The sequence below is a fragment of the Syngnathus scovelli genome, chromosome 8 (assembly GCF_024217435.2).
Source record: "Syngnathus scovelli strain Florida chromosome 8, RoL_Ssco_1.2, whole genome shotgun sequence".
Lineage (NCBI taxonomy): Eukaryota > Metazoa > Chordata > Actinopteri > Syngnathiformes > Syngnathidae > Syngnathus > Syngnathus scovelli.
The window spans coordinates 12,147,103-12,169,439 of record NC_090854.1 but is presented as its reverse complement, the minus strand read 5'-3'; the positions used below and the strand labels follow the sequence as shown (position 1 = coordinate 12,169,439).

General features: G+C 43.4%; 2 protein-coding genes across 4 annotated transcripts in view; one reads left to right on the top strand and one right to left on the bottom strand.

Annotated features, from left to right (window-relative positions):
- Positions 1–22,337, bottom strand: part of ofd1 (OFD1 centriole and centriolar satellite protein) — a 117,985-nt gene that overhangs the window by 17,753 nt on the left and 77,895 nt on the right. The window lies entirely within an intron of this gene.
- Positions 279–22,324, top strand: tbl1x (transducin beta like 1 X-linked). 3 transcript variants are annotated; one of them, XM_049728032.2, is made up of 15 exons: positions 279–610; positions 15,375–15,480; positions 16,560–16,705; positions 16,785–17,004; positions 17,868–18,000; positions 18,472–18,613; positions 18,699–18,762; positions 18,873–18,970; positions 19,201–19,261; positions 19,353–19,474; positions 19,569–19,643; positions 19,746–19,873; positions 20,196–20,361; positions 20,445–20,546; positions 20,694–22,324. In XM_049728032.2, exons 2-15 carry the CDS (start codon positions 15,423–15,425, stop codon positions 20,718–20,720), a joined length of 1,542 nt encoding a protein of 513 aa, XP_049583989.1. In that variant the 5' UTR covers positions 279–610; positions 15,375–15,422; the 3' UTR covers positions 20,721–22,324. The 3 variants fall into 3 exon arrangements, with proteins under 3 accessions (XP_049583989.1, XP_049583990.1, XP_049583991.1); XM_049728033.2 differs by lacking the exon at positions 279–610 and adding an exon at positions 641–3,143; XM_049728034.2 differs by lacking the exon at positions 279–610 and adding an exon at positions 12,267–12,478.

Here is a 22,337-nt window from a genome sequence, read left to right as displayed (position 1 = left end):
GTGTTGGATCACCGAATATCGTTGCGAGATCCACGTAACCGCAAATGTCTTTGTGGTGAAGTAAGCAGCCGCATTGGAAGGTTGATGCTTGTTTAATAAAAACACAAACATGGCCGCTGTGAGAGATACGAGGTCTAAAATGGCAGACAGATGTAATTAATTATTCTTAAATGTGCGTTCAATATTCAGGTTTAAGGTCAGTTCGAAGCAACCTCCCATCCCCCACTTCGCTCTCTCTCCCTTGTTGTATTCAAAGGTCTCTCCACCACTGGCGTTGAGCGCCTGCTTGCTGCCTTCTCTTTTCGCGTCCCCCCTCCCTCGTCCTCAGTGAACGGCGAACTCCTCCGTAGTAGCCCGCAGTGGCGACACGCTAACTCGGCTTTTATTATTATTTTTTTTCTTTACGCCCCCCCTCCCCCACTACCGGGGACGTAGCCGATTTGGCACCCCCACCCCGAAAAAAAAAAATACACCAGCGGTCGGAATTTGAAATATGACGCTGAGTAAAATGGGAGGAAAGTCGTCGCTAGCTTGTTGAAGTTGGGAGAATATCCTTGTGGAAGAGGCGGCGGCGGTGGACACCACGAGTTCACTCTCGTAATATCGAAAGGTACGCTTCCAAGTTGTTCTTTGAAATAAAAACTACAAGGTGGGATCGCGTTTATTGTTGTTGTTGGGGAAGAAATGAGTGCATATGGCGCTGAACGTGGATGAGTGTGAGCTACCGGCTCATATCCCCATTGACTCTACACGTGTGTTGAAATTCCTGCCTGTCCCCCTTTAATTTCCCCAATTTTAAATCTTTATTATCCCCGTGTGCCTCTTTGTTTCTAACTGTTTACCCACGGTGGTGTTTACACGCGTTTCCGATCCTCCATTGACGCACAAAAACAAGTTTTAAGAGGCTTTTTTTTTGCTTATTTTGACAAAGGACAACAATAAGTACTTTAGCTTGAAAATCACAATACTTCACCTTATTTTACTAACCTACTTTTGATTCTCTTTGCTCTCCTATTATTTAATTTTGTAAATATTTATATGGAAATGCAGACTTGGGAGACACTTGAGTGGGGGATGGGATTGCCATTCAACTGTACTATAGGTTGCTTCTCGGTTTTCAAGAAACTGTTCATGTTACTGTACATACATCTAATGTTACCCCTCCCAAATGACAGGGTGTAAACTCCCAAGTGGTTTCAGTTCAAACAAAATAAACATAGCTCTGAGGGTTTGTGCATATCAACCCTTAATCGGACCAATACGCCTCATTGGAGCCATACAAATCCTCTTAGTTAACGTAAAACTGATCTTATTATAATCTGTATTTCATAGTCACAACACCAGGTATGTGCAGACGGTCACACACTTCTGAGGGTCAATACAGGGCAAGCGATACCAGATAATCAAGCCAAATGATTGAAATGTAAATGGTTCAATCTGATTGGGCCTGTGACTTGTATTATAAAAATAATACAACAATTGTAGTCAAAAAGAGTTGATGTAGTTCAGCCAGCCCAAGGGCTTCTACCACCTATCTTGCACAACTCTAAAAACTATAGAGCGGAATTTGTGTGGATCCAGTTTAAACCACTGTCCTACTTTACCGTCTTGTTCAACCAGCTTTCTCACCAAAGTTGAGCATTTGCCATGAACCCTTAATTGCGGTCATTTTAAGAAACTGTTTTAGTGCCAGTCGTTAAAAAGAACAATAGTGTTTTATGACCGCCTTTCAACTTCTCTAATGTTCCCATTCACTAACTATGTCAGTGTGTACATTGAATGTCATTAATGCTTCTCATTGAGGGGTGGATGAGTTGGTCATGTCTTATTTTTTTGGGGTACAATGTCTGAAATCATTGTTTTGTTTGGATGTTTAAATTTTGTACAGTTACAGCAAAGTCAGCTACCTGAGCTGTGAGATAACGCTACCTTATTTCTATCTTTAGACTAGAATTGAACAGAAGACCTCATTTTATGGAACGACTTGTCATTTGGCCAAGCCGTTCAAAGCTGCCAGGGGAGTTGGATCCGATTCACCTAAGAGATAGCAACAAATCCATTGGCTCGTTTCAAAGGACTGTGTTTTGAAAACAGCTTTATATCGTGTGCAAAAGTAGGGCAAGGAAGTCCCGAGAAAGTCAGTGACGACCCTCTGCTGCTGTAACGCCTGTATCAAGCGGTCCAAATATTTTAGTTGCAATATTTACTTATGATAGGCCATGGGGTTGAGGTGGCGATTCCTCTCCCTCCAAAAGGGACATTGCAGTGCGCATGGGCCTCCAGCCAACTGGCAGACTCAGCGGTTACTCTAAAATAACGTCCTTACAAGTACCAGTCAGTGCAAAGCTACAATTATTATTTATTTATACTGGGTTTTCATTTACTGTGGTTGTGTTTGTAATCTCGGATGAGTCGTTTGGTATCGAAAGTAGATACTGTGTCGATATAATGTAAATAAAAAGTTGCAATAGGCAGTGGTTGAGGTTGGTGGATGAAGGTTGACTAGGCTAGGCAGTGTCTAATGGCTTCTGTTTTCCGCACTCTTTGCAACTTTAGTAAAAGGAATATTGACATATGTATCTGCAACAAGTTTGAGTCAGTAATTATGTAGATATCGTCGCAGTTGGGCCGAAACCTTTTGTGTCCAAAAATAATACCCACAACTCGTACGCATTATTGTTTAAAAATCAAAAATCATTTTAAAATTTGGGATTTCCAGACTTTGCAAATCTGTTGTTCTGTCAAGGAATGGCAAAACACACTTGATTGTTTTCTATTCAAAACAGTCCTTGGACATAATAGGAGATTGTAATCCAAATGGTTGCGGCGTTGACAATTAAGGTGTGGGCGCAGTTTGCTTTTAAGTCATAGCAATGGAATGATACAAGGAAGAGATGAAGGATATGGAAAATCTGTGGCTTAGGAACCAATAGAGTGATTTGCAGTTTACAGTAACTAGGGCAAAGGCTTGGTGTGTGTGTGTGTGTGTGTGTGTGTGTGTGTTTTTCCCCAACATGGAATCAACAGGATTCCGTAGCATATTCGGAGTCTTGTATAAAGCCACTTGATGTGTTTCTGCGTCTTTCATTTCCAACCATGTCTATATGACGACGGTGGCCGCAGTTTGAGCCTGATTGATTGTGGTATGTAATGCTGATATATATACGCTCTCAGTGTTATGTTTGAATTGTAACAACAGGCAACAACTCCTCTTTTGTTTGTGATTGTTTAAAAAAAAAAAAAAAAAAGATATCTAATCTTTGGTTGTGACTTTGCGATTATGAGAGACAAACACCGCAATGTGTCTCACAGTGTTTATGAAAAGACCGCTCTCTCTCTCTCTCGCGCTCTGCCCTAACCTTCTCAAAATACAAAATCAGGCACCTCATTTAAAATGTTTGTGTGTTGTAAAATTCCAAGGCTCATTGAAGTCGGCAACGCCCGCCACAAAGACATTTTACGTTCTATCGGCGGTGTAACAGCTGCATGACGATGACTGAACTAAAGTCCCAGAGAGGACTGGCCCAAGGGCAGGGCCCGTGAAGGACTCTACGCCGGAGAGCTGACTCATGATTACTGAAACAATCACTTAAATATGTATTAGCAAAGTAAGAATTGAAGCAGTTATGAGCCGAAGCAGAGATGCCAAGACAGTTATGCAAGCTATTAAGTAAATTGGTGTGGTTGATGGCTTGAGAGGCAGCAGTTAAATGGAGTGGTAGAATGCTGCTAATGGAGAAATAGCTTGGATGCAAGATGAGGAAATATCGGAGAGTACAGTAATCCCTCCCTCTTCCACTGAAGTGGTTATGTTTCCTAATAACTTATTTGTACACATGGAGAACAAAAGTAAAAACATGCTGACTGCTCTGCATTGAAGGAAAGTTCAGACATCCGATGTACAATATGCGGCACTCTCTTGTGGTTTGAGTTTGTGTACCGTCTTCTTAAATCCCTAGTACGGTAGAAGGTCCCTTTATACGAACGCGGCCAGATATTCCGTTACCCTCTGTGTGCAAACAGAACTTGCCGGCAGTTTACAGGTAAACCCCAAAGGTCAGATTTAAAAGTAGAAGGCACTGGCTTCAGGGTTCCACTGCTTGTTTTGTTGCCATGTTGCTTATTCAACGCGAATAACATGCTGTGTTTGAGGTTGGATTTTTTTTTTTTTAAAATACCGTGCTACTGGCTTTCATTTTTTTTAGTAGAAATACATTTCCTCAATATCCAAGTTATGGTCAGCATTCGGGTTCCTAAAACGATCGGAATAACCCGTGAACATGCCTCAACGGACAGAGCCACTCGCGCATTGATATATCTCGATTAAACCCGCGACACACATTGACGTCATGGGGCAAATAGATGTCATTTCCGCATGTTACTTTCTACCATAAATGAAACACATCAGAGTCATCTCACGCACCACGAGAATAAAGCAGTGGGCTGCTTTTCCGCCAGTCTCCATCACCATTGATTACATCTGCTTGTGTGAATTACAAGCCAGACGTATGAACTCGAATATACTGTCTATATACACAAAGTGTTATTTTCACTGTAGTAACAGAAAATAATGTGAAATTACCGTATTTCCTGTACGACAAAGAAAAAAAGATACATTTCCTGAGCAGTACCGTTGTGATGAATTCAGCGGCCTGAGAAAGTTATGACAGCGTTGGTTAATGTGCGTTGTGAAAATATGGATAAACCTCTCAATGGCGCAAAGTGGTTGCCCGCGCTAGTATGAATATTTTAAGACAAGCGGCAACCGAAATAACCGAAGCTAGCTATTCTCATCCACAACCTGGTTATATTCATACACCAACAGATTGTGTCACGTTCTTGTCCGGACATGCTGCAAAGATTATTGTAGTCCAGCAATGGCAGCCGATGGACAAGTCGTAATTCCTCTGTAACTTTGCCATTCGGAAAATGAGACACACATGATTACGTGTTAGTGTACTCGTTAGTTGGTCGTTGCAGGGCAGTAAGACTGACTCATCAACCTGTTGGTCAATCCTTGTCATTTCTTCTGTATGACTGTTGCAACTACAGAATGTTCATTTTATGCATTTGTTTCCTTATAAGACCCCGGATGAGATGTAGTTTTGCAAGCACCTTTTAACGGAGGCAAGACCACGGATCATTTTCAGCACACGACTTGACTGTGACACCCCTGCATGGGCTTTGACATGTCTCAGATCTTGGATGATCATACCTCTGTGCGATATTTGGTACCGGCTCTTCTGGGGGGGGTGAAGACAGATTGCGGGCAAAGGTGACAGGAGGGATTCATGTTGGCTGATTCAATCTTGGACTCGAATGCAGTTCTGTCTTTGTCATATGCGATTGTGCCTGGATATTGTGTTAGCTATAAATGTAACATTTGCAGATTTTCCATCGCACACCTTAGTCACAGTCTGTGATTCTCCTCTTGCAAACTCCTTTCACACCTACCGAGAATATTCCTGGTCCTTGCAGAGGTGACAGAACAGTACATCGCTGTAATGGCGCTTACAATATTGGATCAGTCTGTCTAAGCAGAGTCCCAGAATAAAACAGGAAAGAGCAGCTCGTACACAACCCATGTAGTGTTCTAACAGATTTTTGTTTTGCAGAATTTATAGTCATTAACACACTACTTGGCAGTATTGACACTTTGTATGCCAACAAACATAGCAATGGCAGATCTTGCAATATTACACCAAAACTATTGCGGCTTCTGCACGTCCTTGTTACCTTGTCATCAAAAGTCTTCATATTTTAAAAGCCAAACAAGATATTGCCCTCTAATGTTCCTTATTGTCCTTGCTTGTCTTATCCTAACATTTGGACAACTTCACATTCAAAAGTACATTTTGCACCCATTTTTTTAAACCGACGCATTCAATCATGCATTGAATTGGAATGAATAGAATGACCGTGAGCTTATTTCAAAAGCACTTTCTTTTCTCTGTTTTTTAAATAAAACTGTAGTTAAGGGAAAATGCTGCTGTATCTGTGGAGAATGGTTTGTGCTTCTAGAACGTTTTTGTTTGTGTAATCTGTGAATACTCGTTGCTCTTACCGAGAGGAGCTAGTAAAATATATAGGTCGGGGGGGGCGCCGACTTTTTTTTTGAAGTTAGTGATTAGTGCAAAGGGCTTACAAACTTGACAAATGAAATTTCACGTGTTGTGAAATGAACATATTGACCTTGCTCGTCTTTACGTAATGGCGCGTTAACCGTTAAATGGATTCTGAAATGTCCTGGGCTTGCTTACTGTATCTGCTCTGGTTAGCCCAAATATATCTCAAACTGTATAAGCTAAGCAAGCCAAGACCTCAAAATGAAATTGTAAATCCAGCTTTTCCTTTACTGGAGAGTGAAGACAAAGACTCAGCTTGCTTCTAACAGCGCAGTTTGCTAAGCATATTTCTTTTTTTTAAGGAGATGCCAAAACAACACATCCATTACCGCCTTTTTGTCTCTGTTCATTGGCGGACGAAGCGTTTTCAGTACAGAGCTGCAGTCTGATGATTGGCCGATGGTGAATAACCTCTGTGCAACAGCAGAAATGGAATAGAAAGGAAACAGCGAACAAAGCTTTCTCGATGTTATAAATAGCCTCGTGCCAAGAGGAAATAACCCAAAATGTTGGATGTCTTCCATTGCTGTCCTCTGTTTACTGTGTCTCTTTTTTGTTGAAATTGTTGGCGGGTTCTGTTGTGTTGAGCTGCTGTAATGTCACACTATTTATGTCTTACCCCTCCCTGCTGTGGAAACGCCAGCCGCTTTGGGGTTTACCCTCTAAAGTCTGCAGTGGCTAGTTGAACTGCAGCATTGGGTGAAAACATGACTAAAGAAGTCCTGTGGCTGGACAAAGCATCTCAAGGAAGGAAATTGCAGTGATACAATTAGAACAATTTATTTTCTGGAGTTGCAAGCAAAAAATTGAGTTAGCAGATGGTGGCAGAAAATTACACACAAAAAACAGGCAGATAGTAAATGTTTCTTTAAAAAAAAAAGGCCAAGTACTTCCTTCATGTGCTTTATTGCCACTCCCAGTTGAAGTTTATTATAAAACTAAAGAAATAATTTTGTTTTGTCATAAACCTCACCCCATTATCTTTGCCTCACAAAATGACGCTAGCTTAATGCTAACACACAATGCAAAACACCCTTGATGAGCTAACCGAACAAACAATGTTGCGGTGCTTATAAGCAACGGATCTTTGAACACAAACAGTGGTCCAACACTTGTAGGCAGACAATATAACCAGTATGCAGTTACTTGCATACTTATTGGACTTTCATCAAAAATAGTTGAAAAGACCAGAAAAACCGGTGCGAGAGGCTTTCACTAGGCCAACAACAACATTGGAGGAGCATCAGGAATTTCTGGGAAGTACCGACTACTTAGCACAGAGGTTCTCAACTGTTGTCACTCTGGGACTTATGTTTTCCTGTTGTCAAGTCGTGACCCATTTTTATAAGTCAGGAAAAATGTCTTTGAGGATACATATTTTAAACATACACACTAACGTAGTAAATTTATAGTTACAGTAAGTATAATATTGGTATTTAAAAAAAAAAGATTGAATGGAAAACAGTGATTTGCAGGTTCGCGCCTTCACAAACCAAACCCTTGTTCGCAACTTCATAAACCAAACCAAACCCTTGTAAAAAAAAAAAAATTGCCCTATCTGGCTGCAATCTATCCCAAATGAATCTGCGACCCACTTTTGGGTCCTGACCCACCAGTTGCGAATCATCGCTTCGGTACATGTGACAATAATCTCATCATCTTCGCGTGTCTGGGCTGTGACGTACGGTGGTGAAACCTTATCTTACAAAGACAAACATCCAAGGCCTGCTACATTTTGCAAAGGCACACTTAAAATCCTGCAAACGCTTGTGGGAAAATGTGTGTTGGTCGAATGCATACAAGGTCAAACAATCTGGGCCATAATACAAAAGATATGGTTGGTACAAATACAAAGCTGCGTGAGAAATCAAAATGGTGGTAACATCCTGGGATCCGTTTTTCTTCAGTTTGCTCTTTCAATGTTATTAGTGTTTCAATAAGATGCTTTTGCTCTCTGCATTTCTGATGTCTTTAGCCGCTGTGTTTTGAAACGCTTTTAGGTGTCGCGCTGTTTGCAATTAGAAGTAGTTAAGTGTCATCACCAACTACTGGCCTGGAGTGCATATTACCGCATTTTAGAGCATTTAATTTTGGTTAATGCGATGCTTTCTTTTGTTGCAAGCAGGAATTTGAATGTCCTGCTGCAGTTGTCGCATGCACTAATCCCGAGCTCACGTGGGCGTAGTTTTAGCATCGCACCGTACGCATATGAGAAAAAAGCACGGCTCGGAACGAAGCTGAGTATTTCGGTTTGACCTCAAAGTCAGATGGAAGGGAAGCGCGAGGAGTGTGGGGGCTGCTTCGGGTGGCAAGAGCAGCTGTTGACAGAAAAGCGAGATCTTCCGGTTGCCATAGTAACATTTGTATTGCCCACACTGCTGTGCGCGTCGCCGTGTTTATAGCTTATTTGTGCAGCCCGCCTGATGCTGGCGGAAAAAAAAGATAATTGCCCAGCCCGGGCTTTTGTGTTGACAACTTGCCACCTCAAGGACAGTGTTTCTTTCTTTTAGCTTTGTACTTGGCAATCTGTACCAAGACCACAGATATGGCTGTAAGTAACTAGCATTTTACGTCATATAGTGAAAGCGTGGTTGCGATACAACCATTTGATAACATTTCCTTCTGACAAAAAATGACACTTTCACATCCTGTCAGTAGTGAGGTACTTCCCGCTTCTCCACATACTACATGTTTCATGAATCTTCATGTCTCACAGATACGCACACTTTGTCTTTTGACAAATCACACAACATAAAGGACCTGTCACACTGGCTCACGTTGGCCTAGATTTGATTCTGCCAGCACATCCTCTACCATCTTGTATGTGTAGAAAAGCAGAAATGATGGCGATCTGTGTTGAACTCGCATCATTGTAGTCTTTTCGGCTTGTATTGTGTGGGAGCCATTAAGATAGCAGATTATGTATTGCATGTACGTGTCTTGTACTGAGGCGCTGTCTGTGTCCCGCAATCTCCTTCCACACGCGCACAATATATTCATTGCCACCCACCCCCACGCTGTCGTAGACACATGCAGGCCGCCTGCGCTTACTCCCAACAGCATCCATATCAGGCTATTTGACTAATAGATAAGGCTGGACATGGGGGGGAGGGTTGCTGGACAGCTCATGCAATAAATAGTTTAATCTTTGTTTTGTACAGTGGTACTATAAAGGAGACACCGGTAAGGGAAGACGTTACCTTGATGTTAACCGGCCGTTTCATTTGTTTGAGATTATACAAGAAGGCGCACTTGACTGCTTGTTGCTCGTGGTTGATATCATTTTAATTTATACTCGTGTGACAATGTTAAAAAATTAGATGTGTAAGCGCCTTACACATCTTTATTAACCCTCCTCATTTGTCATTCAAATTAATATATTGTTCGACCTTTCCGAGGTATCACCGTACCTCAGTTATGTTCGCCGGATAATGAGTCAGAGCGCATTAGAACTGACGACTTAGCGGCGATTAATCCCCCGGGGCCATTTGTTCAATGTCAAAATATTTTTTATGCATATCCCCCCTTTCTGGAGTCAGTGAAAATGATGTTGATGTCTGATGCGAAAATTAGCCCTTATCGTATGCATGTATCTATTCTAAACAACGGAAGTTTCTGAAATCTCATAGGCTTGTCAAAGAAACATGGACGTGAGTCAGATTGAAGACAATATTACAGTGTCAGACCCTCTGCAATAAAACTGTTGAAATGAGCCAACCATAATGGCTCCGTGCTTGATAGCACTGCACCACATCAAAAACCGTCAAGAGCTGCACTGGTAGTTTTTTTTTTTTTTTTTTAAACAGTGTTCTTTTGAAGAGAACAGCATTTCCCACAGAATTTGATTCGCCTTGTGGTATCTCCATTTTTATGATCCAACCCATATCCTTATTTACAAGCAAATCATTCATCAGAGCGAGATATCTCATGTTGAAATCTGCCCTACTATGCTTGTTTCCGACCAGTCCGATAAGCGCGTCACATGATCTTGCGCATCGCTGATCGAGTGTGAGACATTTAAACTCATCAATGTGGTCAGACTCCAAAAGGGTTCTGATTTACGGATCAATCCGTAATCCACAAATCTGCATCCAAGGATGGAGTGAACTGACAAATTGATCTAATCCAGCGGGCTAAGTGGACGTTTGCTAAAATGCTTCCGCGAAGAATCCAATTTTGTCACCATCCCCCATTTATTGGGCAGGGAGGGAGTACACACATCCATATGCCACAATAGCATACTCGGTTATTTATGGAACAAGAAAATGCCTATGTAAGCCTTATTGTACAGAAAATCCATTGAAAAATGAGCTTTGGGATCACTACAACCTGGGTGACAAGCAGCCGGTTGGGATGACCTATTTCATTGTGAATCTCCTTAAAGGAGCTGGAGGTTTGAGGTCCCACGTTGCTGGTGTGAGCGACTTCTTTGTGCCAGGGAAAGATCTGTAATGTGTAGCTGATCATCAGACAGTCATTTTATTATCCGTCGTGACTTAAAGGAATGTTAACCAGTGGGTAATTTGCTAAACCACATCGCTGGTGACAAGTGACTCAGAACAGACAAGCCGCACGTCGAATCAGGAAACGGGAATCGGCCGTGTGAGTTGTGGCTGAAACCAGTTTTTTTTTTTTTCCAGATTCATGACCCTGAAATAGTGCAGTTTTTCTCCCTCCTGTCTTTGGATATAAATCGAGTGGTCCTCAGTGTTATCACTTCCCCACCAGTGTTTTCCTGTTTTATGTCGGGGATAGGGGGGCGGGGGGCGCGCTATGAAGTGCACAAATTGTTGTTGTGATTACCTGGTTTTAGGATCATTATATATCACCCTGCCCCCATTCCACCATTCCTCTCTCTCCCTTCTTCTCGCTTCTACTTCCCCTCCCCCACACTCCCTGGCCAAGCTTTCCCCCTCCCCCGCTCAAGACTGCAGCCCAACCAGAAGCTTCAAAGGCGGGTTTTACTCAGCAGAGCAGTTCAAGAGAAAATGGCTGCTGTTTCCAGGTCTTGTTTGCACATCTGTCAGGAGGTGACTGTTCAGGAGAAAATGGGGTCCCTGCTATGCTGGTTTCAGCGGCATTCTTTTCGCAGACCTGCATGGGCTGGAGAAGGCTGCTTTTTGTTTTGCACATTTGAATCAACATCCCGTTTGTTGGCGGATTGCTATTTTCCATTCATTATGAGTGGAATTTGGTGATGTTTTGTTATATCTCAGAACCCATGCAATCATTTACAAGCTTTTCTGATTGACCGAATATGTGAATTGAATGAATTCTGGAATCCATAAATTGGGGCCTATAGCTAGCTGCCTAGTAGCGTATTGTCTATTTTTAGACTGCCATAAATGCAGCACTGTCTTGGTTCAGCGGCTTTATTGCAAAAGATGTCTCGGCATCCATAAATGTTAACGTTGCACCATTTTTTAACGCCTCGCCTTTCTGTACATAATGCGTATGAAGGCGAAGGGGGACGTGGGGGGATGGGAAAATTGCAGCCCTGCTCCAAAATGCACAGGGCTCATCGGCACAACGCCACACATTTTTCCAGCAATTTTTTTGTACTGGGCAGTTAAGTGCCATCTGTTTATTTTGTGTTGCATACACAGGAAATCCTGCATTTACGCTCTCAGTTCCACAGCTGCATTGGCTATTATGTGTGCATATTGGATCATAAATTCCAGGCATGAGCACATCCAATTATCAGCTATGGGGATGTTGTGTTTCTATTTTATTCATATTTTTTTTTTTTAGATTTGTTGTGGAAGGCTTAGCGTCTATCTTATTTTGTTTTTCTTTTAACAGGAATACTTCTGCCGTTTGCAGGCAAATAGTGTCGTACATTTTGTTTTATTTCAAGACAAACAAGTCAACAATCACTGAGATCTTTGCGCATAATCGCCCGTGTCATGAAATAAGGTTCAGTCTGTTCCGGGGTTGAAAAATTTTGTTCTCTATGTAGTGTTTACAGGACTTGTTCAAACTAACCATCACAGACACATATCGTGTTTTGAAGTCCTCTTCCTTAGCACCGAGCAGAAAACTAGAACAAGGCTTTCATGTTCTCCTCTTCTTACATCCACGGACATAAAGGTATAAAATGATATTCTTTATATACGTACTTAGTAGGTTAGGCTCATAAATGATCCTGGTTAGTGATAGACTGTTGCCTGTTGTAAATAATTAATGTTAGTATCAACATTTCCTGTTATTTTAACAGTGTGTTCTTTGTATTTTCACTCATGTTTGAAAAAACTAATTGATTTGTTGGGGTCTAATAAAAAGAGACAGTTGGGATTTCTGCATCGGATCCACGAAAAAGAAAACCTCAAGGTTTAACTGTAGGGCTGCTTGATGTGTGAGTAGTATTTCACATTTTACTTTGAACCGAATCGAATGATATTATCTAATTCTCTGAATCTCTGTCGTCCAAATGTATTTATTTTTTTGTTCCCAGCTACCATGCATAAGTATTTCTCCTTTTAAATACACCAATTTCCCCTCAAAGCTTTGCTGGCACCATGTTACACCATCTGCACAGACATGTCAACTGCATTGTCCTGTATACAAACTACTGATGACCATCTATTTGCATGCTCTATCTGTGTTGGCCGAGGACCATAAAACCTCTTAGCCAATATAGCTAAACAAAAATGATCTCTTAGCCCCACTTGAAAGTCATTGGCCACTTCATCTTGAATTTTTATGTTGCTAAACTTTTCAAAGCTGCTTGTCATTTCGCACAACCCTGCAAGTTTGTTTTTATGCAGAAGTCAATGCGGTCGGTAGTCGCGTGTTACTTTCATTCTCGGTTTGCATCAACGGTACTCACTCTCACTCGTTACTCAACCCTCACTACCATGACTAAACACTACCACATATAAACAATGCGGAAACTTCATTTGAATGTAATTATATTGTCACAAATCAGATGCGTTTCTGGAGAATTGTAGAATTATTCAATTTGCATACATATACATAATGACATTTCTGCTTTGAAGTTAGATGCAGAGTGTTGACAAGAGTTTCCCTGGGAGAATTTTAATCAACTAAACTAGCTTTTGCCAGCATAGTGAGCCTGGAAAATATTTACATGGCCTCACCCTGTTTCTGTTTTAGTGTCAGGGAATTGGTGGATTGTATCACGTTCTGCAGAGGGACCCGCTTGGATTCTATCGTTCATGACCAGAATTTCAACCCTGGTCCCCTGTGTCAAAAAGCAGCAGCGTTACCCAATCAATGCATCGCGTGAGCTCCAGCGACTGCAAAATTACTCTGTAACCTTACCTAGAACATATTGTACTAATAACGTACCATTGTTAGTTGGAACAAACTCTATGATGTTTGTACACTAGATGACTAAGATGTTGAAAGTAGGAATGAAAACTAATTTGTCCCCCCCCAAAAAAAAACAAGACATTTATGCTTAGCTTTCTACCTGCGAACAAAGAGACACAATTGTTAGCGACATATTACTAAACCAAGTTGTGGTGGTAGAAACGTACCCGAACTACTGTGTAAAAGCAAGCTAGAGAGCTAAAGCTTTTACTTGGCATGCTTTTCACTCATGACATTGATGTTGTTTGGTGTGACTGAGCCTTGAGTCCAGCACGGCAGACATTAGTGTTCCCATGACAACAAGGTTACCCACTTAGCGGTCGACGTGAGTGAGGAGTCACTTATATAAAGATAACGTTTGTAGGCGGTGCAGCACTTTCGCAAACACTGCTTGGACTGTTCATTTTTTAACCACAAATGAGATGATTACGGCTGATTAAAAGTCACATTTCGCCCACACCTGTAATACCCTACTCTTAATCAATCTAAAAAAATGGTAACACGAGATAGTCACACAAAGAGCTCGATGCTGCTTTTATAAGCTGCTAACGATAACTTGAAAAATTGCTCTGGAACTGCTGCAACTGCTGGAAACAGATCTCTATCTGCTCTTTATTTTTGTCTTGTAAACTGCCCCCCCCTCACCCCCCAACTCCAAATGTTACCAGAACTGACAAGCTAAGCAGAGAGCCTTTCATAGTCCACTCATCACCTCACTGTGGATAAACCTTCAAGCATTTTGTCAGTTATGGAGGCCTAGGTAGTAATGTTCAGGGATCACAGCCGGCTGATTGATGCTGATGCCTTTGCTCCATCTCTAGCGGGGCCTGAGCGCCTTCAGGCTTCCCTGGAATTAAGTGTGCCGTTTGTTTTCTTGTTGTTGTTGCTGCTGTTGTTGTGACTGGGCTTTCACGAGCCCCCTCAAGTGTAAGCTAATGGGCGGCGTGGTCAAATCAGGACACATTCGCTTCGAAACGAAGGAACGCACGTTTTTTTGTTTCCATGCAGAGGAAGGCCAGAGATGTTTTGACTTTTTGAATTAATTTGCTGAAGCAAGGGATAAGTATGGGAAAGGAAATGTGTCGTAATAATAACGTCTTACAAATGCTGCGAGTCTCTTCTGCTTTTCTTCTTTTGTAATTTGCTGGACATTTTTAATCGGGTGCTTCCTTTTTCGAGCTCAGTTTGTCCCACTGGGAGACAGCGGAACAAAACGCGTTGTACCTGCATGAATTAAAACTGTTAGTTTAATTACAGAACCTCTGCTGTGGTTCATTAAGGTGAAGTCCCATAACAAAGATTATAGCAAGGTGAAAGAGTTAATCATTCCTTTTGAGGAACTTGGTCACCCCCTCTGGCTGTGCTCTCTTTGGTAATTGGGACAACACTGTTGTCTGTATTTTCCTCCATCGCTCTTGTTGCTACGTTACCAAAGGGGAATTGGAGTAGCCACGGGCGGTGTTAGCAATTCAAGTTGGACGACCATACATACCTCATACCTGATGCAACATTGATTCCTAAGCAAGTATTCCGGGCGCTGTTCAGTTTGCCCGGAAAGGAAAAAAAGCTCGTAGGCTTAATAATACAATCAAATTCCACCGCCATTTTCCCCCCACATTGGCAGAATCTGTCACTTGCTTTTTATAAACATTTGGACTTCTTTTCATCTTGTATCATCACGGCTCTTTCGCCTTCACGCTGCGGTTTGCCAGGTCAACAGAGGCACCACGTGGTTTTCTGGTGAAAAACCAATCATATTTATTCCAGTAAGAAAATGCGAACCATGTCTGCGCATGGTCATCTGGCAGACATTCTTGCTGTTTGTGTGGAACAGATAAAAAGATGCGGCGTTGCAGTGATGTGAGTGCCGAGACGTATTATTAATCCCGCTTCTATTTTTGTATCTCTCTCCAGGAGTGAGCCGAGCCTTCCAACAGACCTCCGCTGTTTCTTTGGGCTAAAATGAGTATTACCAGTGACGAAGTGAACTTCTTGGTCTACAGATACCTCCAAGAATCAGGTTGGTCTTCTAAAGCTGACACTGATGCAATTCCGTTTGATTCCATTTGTTTTTACCTGAACTGATTAAAAAAAAGATCTAAAGAAGGTCATGTTGACTCTAGTGTTGCATCAAAATGGCTCATGAAAGACTAGTTTTGAACGCCATTATTTTTTCTTTCTGACACGACAAGTCTCGTGTTTAGACTTGCAGAACTTAAACAATAGAGTCGACAGCACTGTTGCGGGGTGTGTGTTCACAACATCGCTGTTGTGCGCCGTGTAGTCGCATTACTTAGCTATGAGAAACTACACGCACGTACGCCTCAGACTGTTTATGGTAAGACCTGCAAGAACAAGCAGTTGGATGCACGTGTGGAGTGTTTCTTTGCAGTGACATCGCCAACTATTGGCTCAGCGGGAGTATTGCAGCGATGCGTATTTTTATTTCGTTTTTGTTGCTATCATTTTAGTGGATGACGTTGGCAGTTATATTCTTGCTGTTCTCTCGGGTTATATTTAAAGTTGAGGATCTCCCGAGATTTGAAAATTAAGACGGAATACTAAAAAAAAAGACAAATACAATCAGGAGATGCCTGAGGTTGTTATGTACTGTTTGAATGTATGCATGTATGTTTTGTGATTTTATTTTATTTATTTTTCCCCATGGATTTTGAGCAAAAGGTTTGTTAAGTTGGCCCCATTGTGCCTGATTTTGAAGCAGAGGTGTCTTTAAACTTTTGACTTGCATGCGTGGGGAGCACAGCGGGCCAACCCACAGCTGTCAAAATCAGAGGAGTGGTTTAACTGCCGTATAATATGTAATTTCCTAGAAACTGAAGTTCCCCCCCTGTTAGTCTGTTATATAATCCCCAACTTTCATTCCATACATAACACAAATGTGCACGCGTTGATGTCGCCAAACACAAATATTGGTGGAAACCCCCTTTAGTCGCAATGACCACAGCCTGAAAGAAATCTCAATTTGCTCTAAATAGGTCAGTCGAAATTGAGTCTCAATGACTTTCAGATGTTAGACGTGTTATGTAACTGGGTTTGAGGCAGGAACGGGACTGAGAAACGTATGATTTTTGCTTTCAGGTTTCTCTCACTCCGCGTTCACCTTTGGCATCGAGAGCCACATCAGCCAGTCCAACATCAATGGTACACTAGTGCCCCCTGCAGCCCTCATCTCCATCCTGCAGAAAGGGCTCCAGTATGTGGAGGCAGAGATTAGCATCAATGAGGTGAGATGAGATTAACAACTGTCCGTATTGTCACAAAAGGTTTCGTGCAATGAGTCGCTCACAGCGCTTTTTTGGTTAGGACGGAACGGTCTTCGACGGCCGGCCGATCGAGTCGCTGTCGCTCATCGACGCCGTGATGCCCGACGTGGTGCAGACGCGGCAGCAGGCTTTCCGCGACAAGCTGGCCCAGCAGCAGGCCGCTTGCCCCATGACGGCGTCCACTTCTGGAAACCAGTCCAACGCGCCAAAGAATGGGGACGCCACCGTCAACGGGGAGGAGAACGGCACCCACAACATGAGTACGTTAAAGATCATAGAAAGGGGGTCAAATATTTATGTTGGGGGGGGTTTGCAAAGAATGTAGATGTTTCAATTGCGCTTAAAATCTCCAATAATGAATACGGTGATTTACAGGGATAAACACACCACCGTTGTTTGTGTAGCATGTGTATTGTTGAAGTTGTGTTTTAAATTGTCGATGAGGAACACGCGGTCATGCTATTTCTGTAGCTGATGCAGCTATCAAGCATCCTGCTTACACAGCAGAAATACAAGCCCTTATCAGGTGTGCCGTGCACTCAACTGTGCTGCCTGCTGGAAATATTTCTTTTAATTGCACTTTCTTCCTTATTTTAATGCATACACAAATGGTCCATGCAAATGTGTGCTGCGATAATAGGAGATTGAGGTTACTGTCCTTATCTGTATATTTTGGAATGGATGCTGCTTTATCTACCCGCTCACCAATTCGTTAGCCTCAGAAGCGCCGGAGTGGCAAATAATGCGATCCTCGCAGAATGTGCTATAGTTGGCGCTTTGCAGCTTGATGTGTTAGTGAAACCTGAGAGGTGTGGATCAGGTGGATTGCGAACGGGCGAATGAGAGACAGAGAGAGAGAGAAAGAAAGAGAGAGACTGTTTGTGTCAACATGGACTTGAGGGATTTAATTTCAAGGTGTCAGCAGCAGAGGAAGTTTAGATGTGAGTGAGGCTTTACTTTCTTTGTGTAAAGAAAAGTGAAACTCAGGTTGTTTTAACGCTGAATCCTTCACCTTGACATTAAGTGACAATTCTGCGCTGATGTCCAAATAATAACGAACAGCACGGACACATCCGTTCATTTTATTTTTTTTCCACATGTTGACATTTTCTTGTGTTCGCAGATAACCATTGTGAGTCAATGGAGATGGATGTGGACGTGGAGATACCCGCCAGCAAAGCCACAGTGCTGCGAGGTCACGAGTCGGAAGTGTTCATCTGTGCCTGGAACCCTGTCAGTGATCTGCTGGCCTCGGGGTAAGCTGGAAGGCCCTCGTGTGTGTGTGTGTGTGTGTGTGTGTGTGTGTGTGTGTGTGTGTGTGTGTGTGTGTGTGTGTGTGTGTGTGTGTGTGTGTGTGTGTGTGTGTGTGTGTGTGTGTGTGTGTGTGTGTGTGTGTGTGTGTGTGTGTGTGTGTGTGAGTTTGTGTGACAAAGCTGACCTGAATTAGGTAGGGAAAAGCAAGAGTGACACCTTCTTGTATGCAGCAGACCTTGGCTCTGTTGTCTAACACGCTTTCACTGCTCAGACTGTTTACACCAATGAGCCATGAGGACGTTTGATGTGACCTGCCATGCATTTCCAAATCAATTCGAGCTTAAGAGGAGTCATTAAAAACGACTCTAAAACACACACTATACTTTGGACTGACTTCAGAAAAACATCAATGCACCTAATAGTTAATGCCTGATTACATGAATCCTAATAGTCTTGGTATTTATTGGCTTTAGTTCGGGGGACTCCACCGCCAGAATCTGGAACCTGAACGAGAACAACAACTCCAACTCCACCCAACTGGTGCTGCGGCATTGTATCCGAGAAGGCGGGCAGGACGTCCCCAGCAACAAAGATGTCACCTCTCTAGACTGGAATGTAGGTCCCAGCTCCTCCGCGCGCGCGTCTTGTTGTCGTCGTCCAGACTTTTGCGTTAAGAGCCGCGTGTCTTTCCACCCGCCAGAGCGACGGGACGCTCCTAGCGACAGGCTCGTATGACGGTTTTGCCAGGATATGGACGAAGGACGGTATGTTCTGTCATTTGTGCGGAACCATTAACCTCGGTACTAATTGGGGGGGCGGGGTGTTATCGGGCTTGGGGTCTCTGCTATAACACTACATTGCTGTCTTCCATTAGGAAATCTGGCGAGCACCTTGGGACAGCACAAGGGTCCCATATTTGCACTCAAGTGGAACAAGAAGGGGAACTCCATTCTCAGTGCTGGCGTAGATAAGGTAGTTCATGATGCCATTTGTCTGTCTCTAGCGGTGAAACGTAAGCTTGTTTTATTTAGGGATGCGCCAGGATCTTTTTTTTTTTTTCAGAGCGAAAATGACTAATGTAATCATAAAGTACATATTGTCATGGAAACTAAGCTTGTGAAATATCAACTTGGGAGTTGAGCATATTTACACCCACTGAATTATGATGCATCACTTTGATATGCTAAACTTGATTTTCCCAGACGACAATCATTTGGGACGCGCACACAGGAGAAGCCAAACAGCAGTTCCCCTTCCACTCAGGTAAAGTATGTTCAATCAAGTATGTGGGACAATCTGAAAAGACACCAGCAGCACATCTTAATGAGCATTTTTTATTTCCGACTTCCCACAGCTCCAGCTCTAGACGTGGACTGGCAGAACAACACCACCTTTGCCTCGTGCAGCACGGACATGTGCATCCACGTGTGTCGCCTCGGCAGCGATCGACCACTTAAGACCTTCCAGGGTCACACTGTAAGTATAGGACGCTTGGCTCCGTAGAACTCCTGATAGAATGTCCTGGGGGAGCCACGATAATGAACGCTGCGTGTGTGTGTGTGTGTGGTAGAACGAGGTTAACGCCATTAAGTGGGATCCATCGGGAATGCTGCTCGCCTCCTGCTCAGACGACATGACCTTAAAGGTAAGAGCAGCGCTCTGCTTCACGATTTCAAGACAAAGAACACACCAAAGTGTGGAGGCCTCTTGATGTTTATGGCTCCTGCCCCCTTTTTTTTTTTCCTAGATCTGGAGTATGAAACAGGAAACATGCGTCCACGATCTGCAGGCTCACAGTAAGGAGATTTACACCATCAAGTGGAGTCCGACCGGGCCCGGCACGAGCAATCCTAACTCCAACATCATGCTAGCCAGGTGGGATAGAGCCCTGATAACAGAACTGGTACCCCAAGCGACGCATTGTGGCGCTTTTAACTCTCGGTGACCCGCGGCGGTGCAGCCTGACCCACATGTTCACGCATGTGTTCCACTTCCCACAACAAAAGAATGTACTAACAAGCTTATACTTCACACAGGAAATAAAACAGTCATTGTCAGCACCACTGATACAACTTCCTCATCTCAAACAAACCAGCAGCAGCGTTAAAAGCCCCATATAGTTTATTATCTGGGATAAGAACCAAAAAAGCATTTGTGGTGTATTTATTTTTCGGCGCTTCCTTCCGCACACCTGCAGCGCATCGTTTGATTCGACGGTGCGGCTCTGGGATGTCGAGCGAGGCGTCTGCATCCACACGCTAACCAAGCACCAGGAGCCCGTCTACAGCGTGGCCTTCAGCCCGGACGGCAAACACCTCGCCAGCGGCTCCTTTGACAAGTGTGTTCACATTTGGAACACCACGGTGAGTCACAGCCACGGCCGCATCTCCTCAAGGCTGACCAGAAACCATCTTCTCATTCCGATTCCTCCCTCGTGTCCTTTCAGACCGGGGCTTTGGTGCACAGCTATAGAGGTACTGGTGGGATCTTTGAAGTGTGCTGGAATAGCACCGGGGACAAAGTCGGCGCCAGCGCATCAGACGGCTCGGTAAGTGCCCACACAATTGAATTATCAACTTAGAACTGATACTGGAGAAAGACAACAGTGTCGGGAGTGAAAATAAAAGACAATAACGAGTTAACACAAAGTTTCAAGATGCAGAAGGTCTCCCAACACAAGTCTATCCCCGTGCAGGTATGTGTCCTCGACCTCCGGAAATAGCGGAATTGGCTGGCGAATCGTTGGAATGTGCAGCAGACTGCCTTCTTTAGACATCAGCAAATGCTCTCTGTGCTCCTGGAGGGGGGGGCGTGGCACGTAGGCGGAGTTAAATACAACAACAACAACAACAAAAAAACTCACAGGAGCAACTACAAGGACAAAAAAAACGGACAAAGGAGGAGCGACTCACCACCATGCAGGGGTGAAGCCGTCAGACATGGAGCGTGTTGACGATGAGTCCAATTGGAGGCCGACGAAGACAACATTGGAGCTACTACCCCCGAGTTTTTATGAGGTGTCTCGTGAGGAAGCGCTACCATCCGCCACTCCTCCCTCCCGCCCGCAGCGGTGGTCCTCTGCAGCCCGGCCGCTTGGCAGGAAGGGTGACGTAATCGAAACGCATGCCAAAAGGCAGCCATTGATGGGAAGAAGGCTTGCAGAATTCCTCCCCGCAACTCAGCGGTGACACAATGAGGGTCAGCGACCATAGCGAAGCCTCGCTCCCGATGGAGGACGGCTCGTCCGAAGACCCCCGTCGCCCCCCTACGTCCTTCTCTCCACAGATAGACTTGAAAGTGCGAAATGGTGGAGCGTGCAGTTTCTGGACACCAGTCCGCCCAAAAATACAAACCTCCCAAACCGGCCCAATTTGCTCAATAATTGGAAACAACACGGACAAAAAAAAAGAGTGAAAAAGTGTGGTTTACAAAGAGAATTTTTGCCCTTTTTTGGATGTACATGTAAAGAATGTAAAGATATGTAAATTAGATTAATACACAGACTTATATACTGTGTATATATGTTTATATACAGTCCACCTTATTGACGTCACGTTAGGGGCTCACTAATGGCTAGAGCGGTCTTTGCTGACGGGCCGTAACGAGGCCGCTTTTTAATTCAAAACGTCTTTTTCCAGTGAAGGCACAAACGGCAAAATTTACGAAATCATCATGGTCGTCGTCGTCGTCTTCATGTTCGGTTGCGTGTTCACATTGCGTGTTGAATGGGCTGTACAAGGCCACACCCACCAAACTAGAAAACAGTTATGGCGGGTTAGCCTTTCCACATTTTTGTTTTTTGGGCACTTTTTTCCCTGAATCCAATCCAAAATGTTAAATTTATTTTTTACTGGTTTGAGCATTAAAAAAAACAAAAAAAAAACATTTCCAACTAGTTCCACTCTGCCCCTTTGTTCCTCTTCCATTCCTTTGCTGTCAAGTTGCGCTCAATGGGAAGTGCACTTTTTTTTTTTTTCCCTTTCCTCACAATGGCTTTTGCAATTTTTTGGTTATAAGTGAAAGGCAGACAGTTTCTTTATCTCGCCCCTTGCTCCCCTTTCATATTTTTTTTTTTTTCTGTCAGGTGTCACAATAGGATGTCAACGGGTGGTCCATCGTTTTTCTGACTTTTTCAGAGCCATTATTGTCTGTGTCAGACTGAGAAATTGGGCTGTGGGTTTGGTGGCCAATGTGGATGAAAGGCTGTGACAGCTACTATTACTATGTCTCTGGCGCACCCTGGTCCAGGGTGTGGTCACCCGTTTCAAGACAAAACATTCAAGTCGTTCAGTGTCTCAAATAAATCACTCTATTTTGATATCAGAACACTTGCGCATTC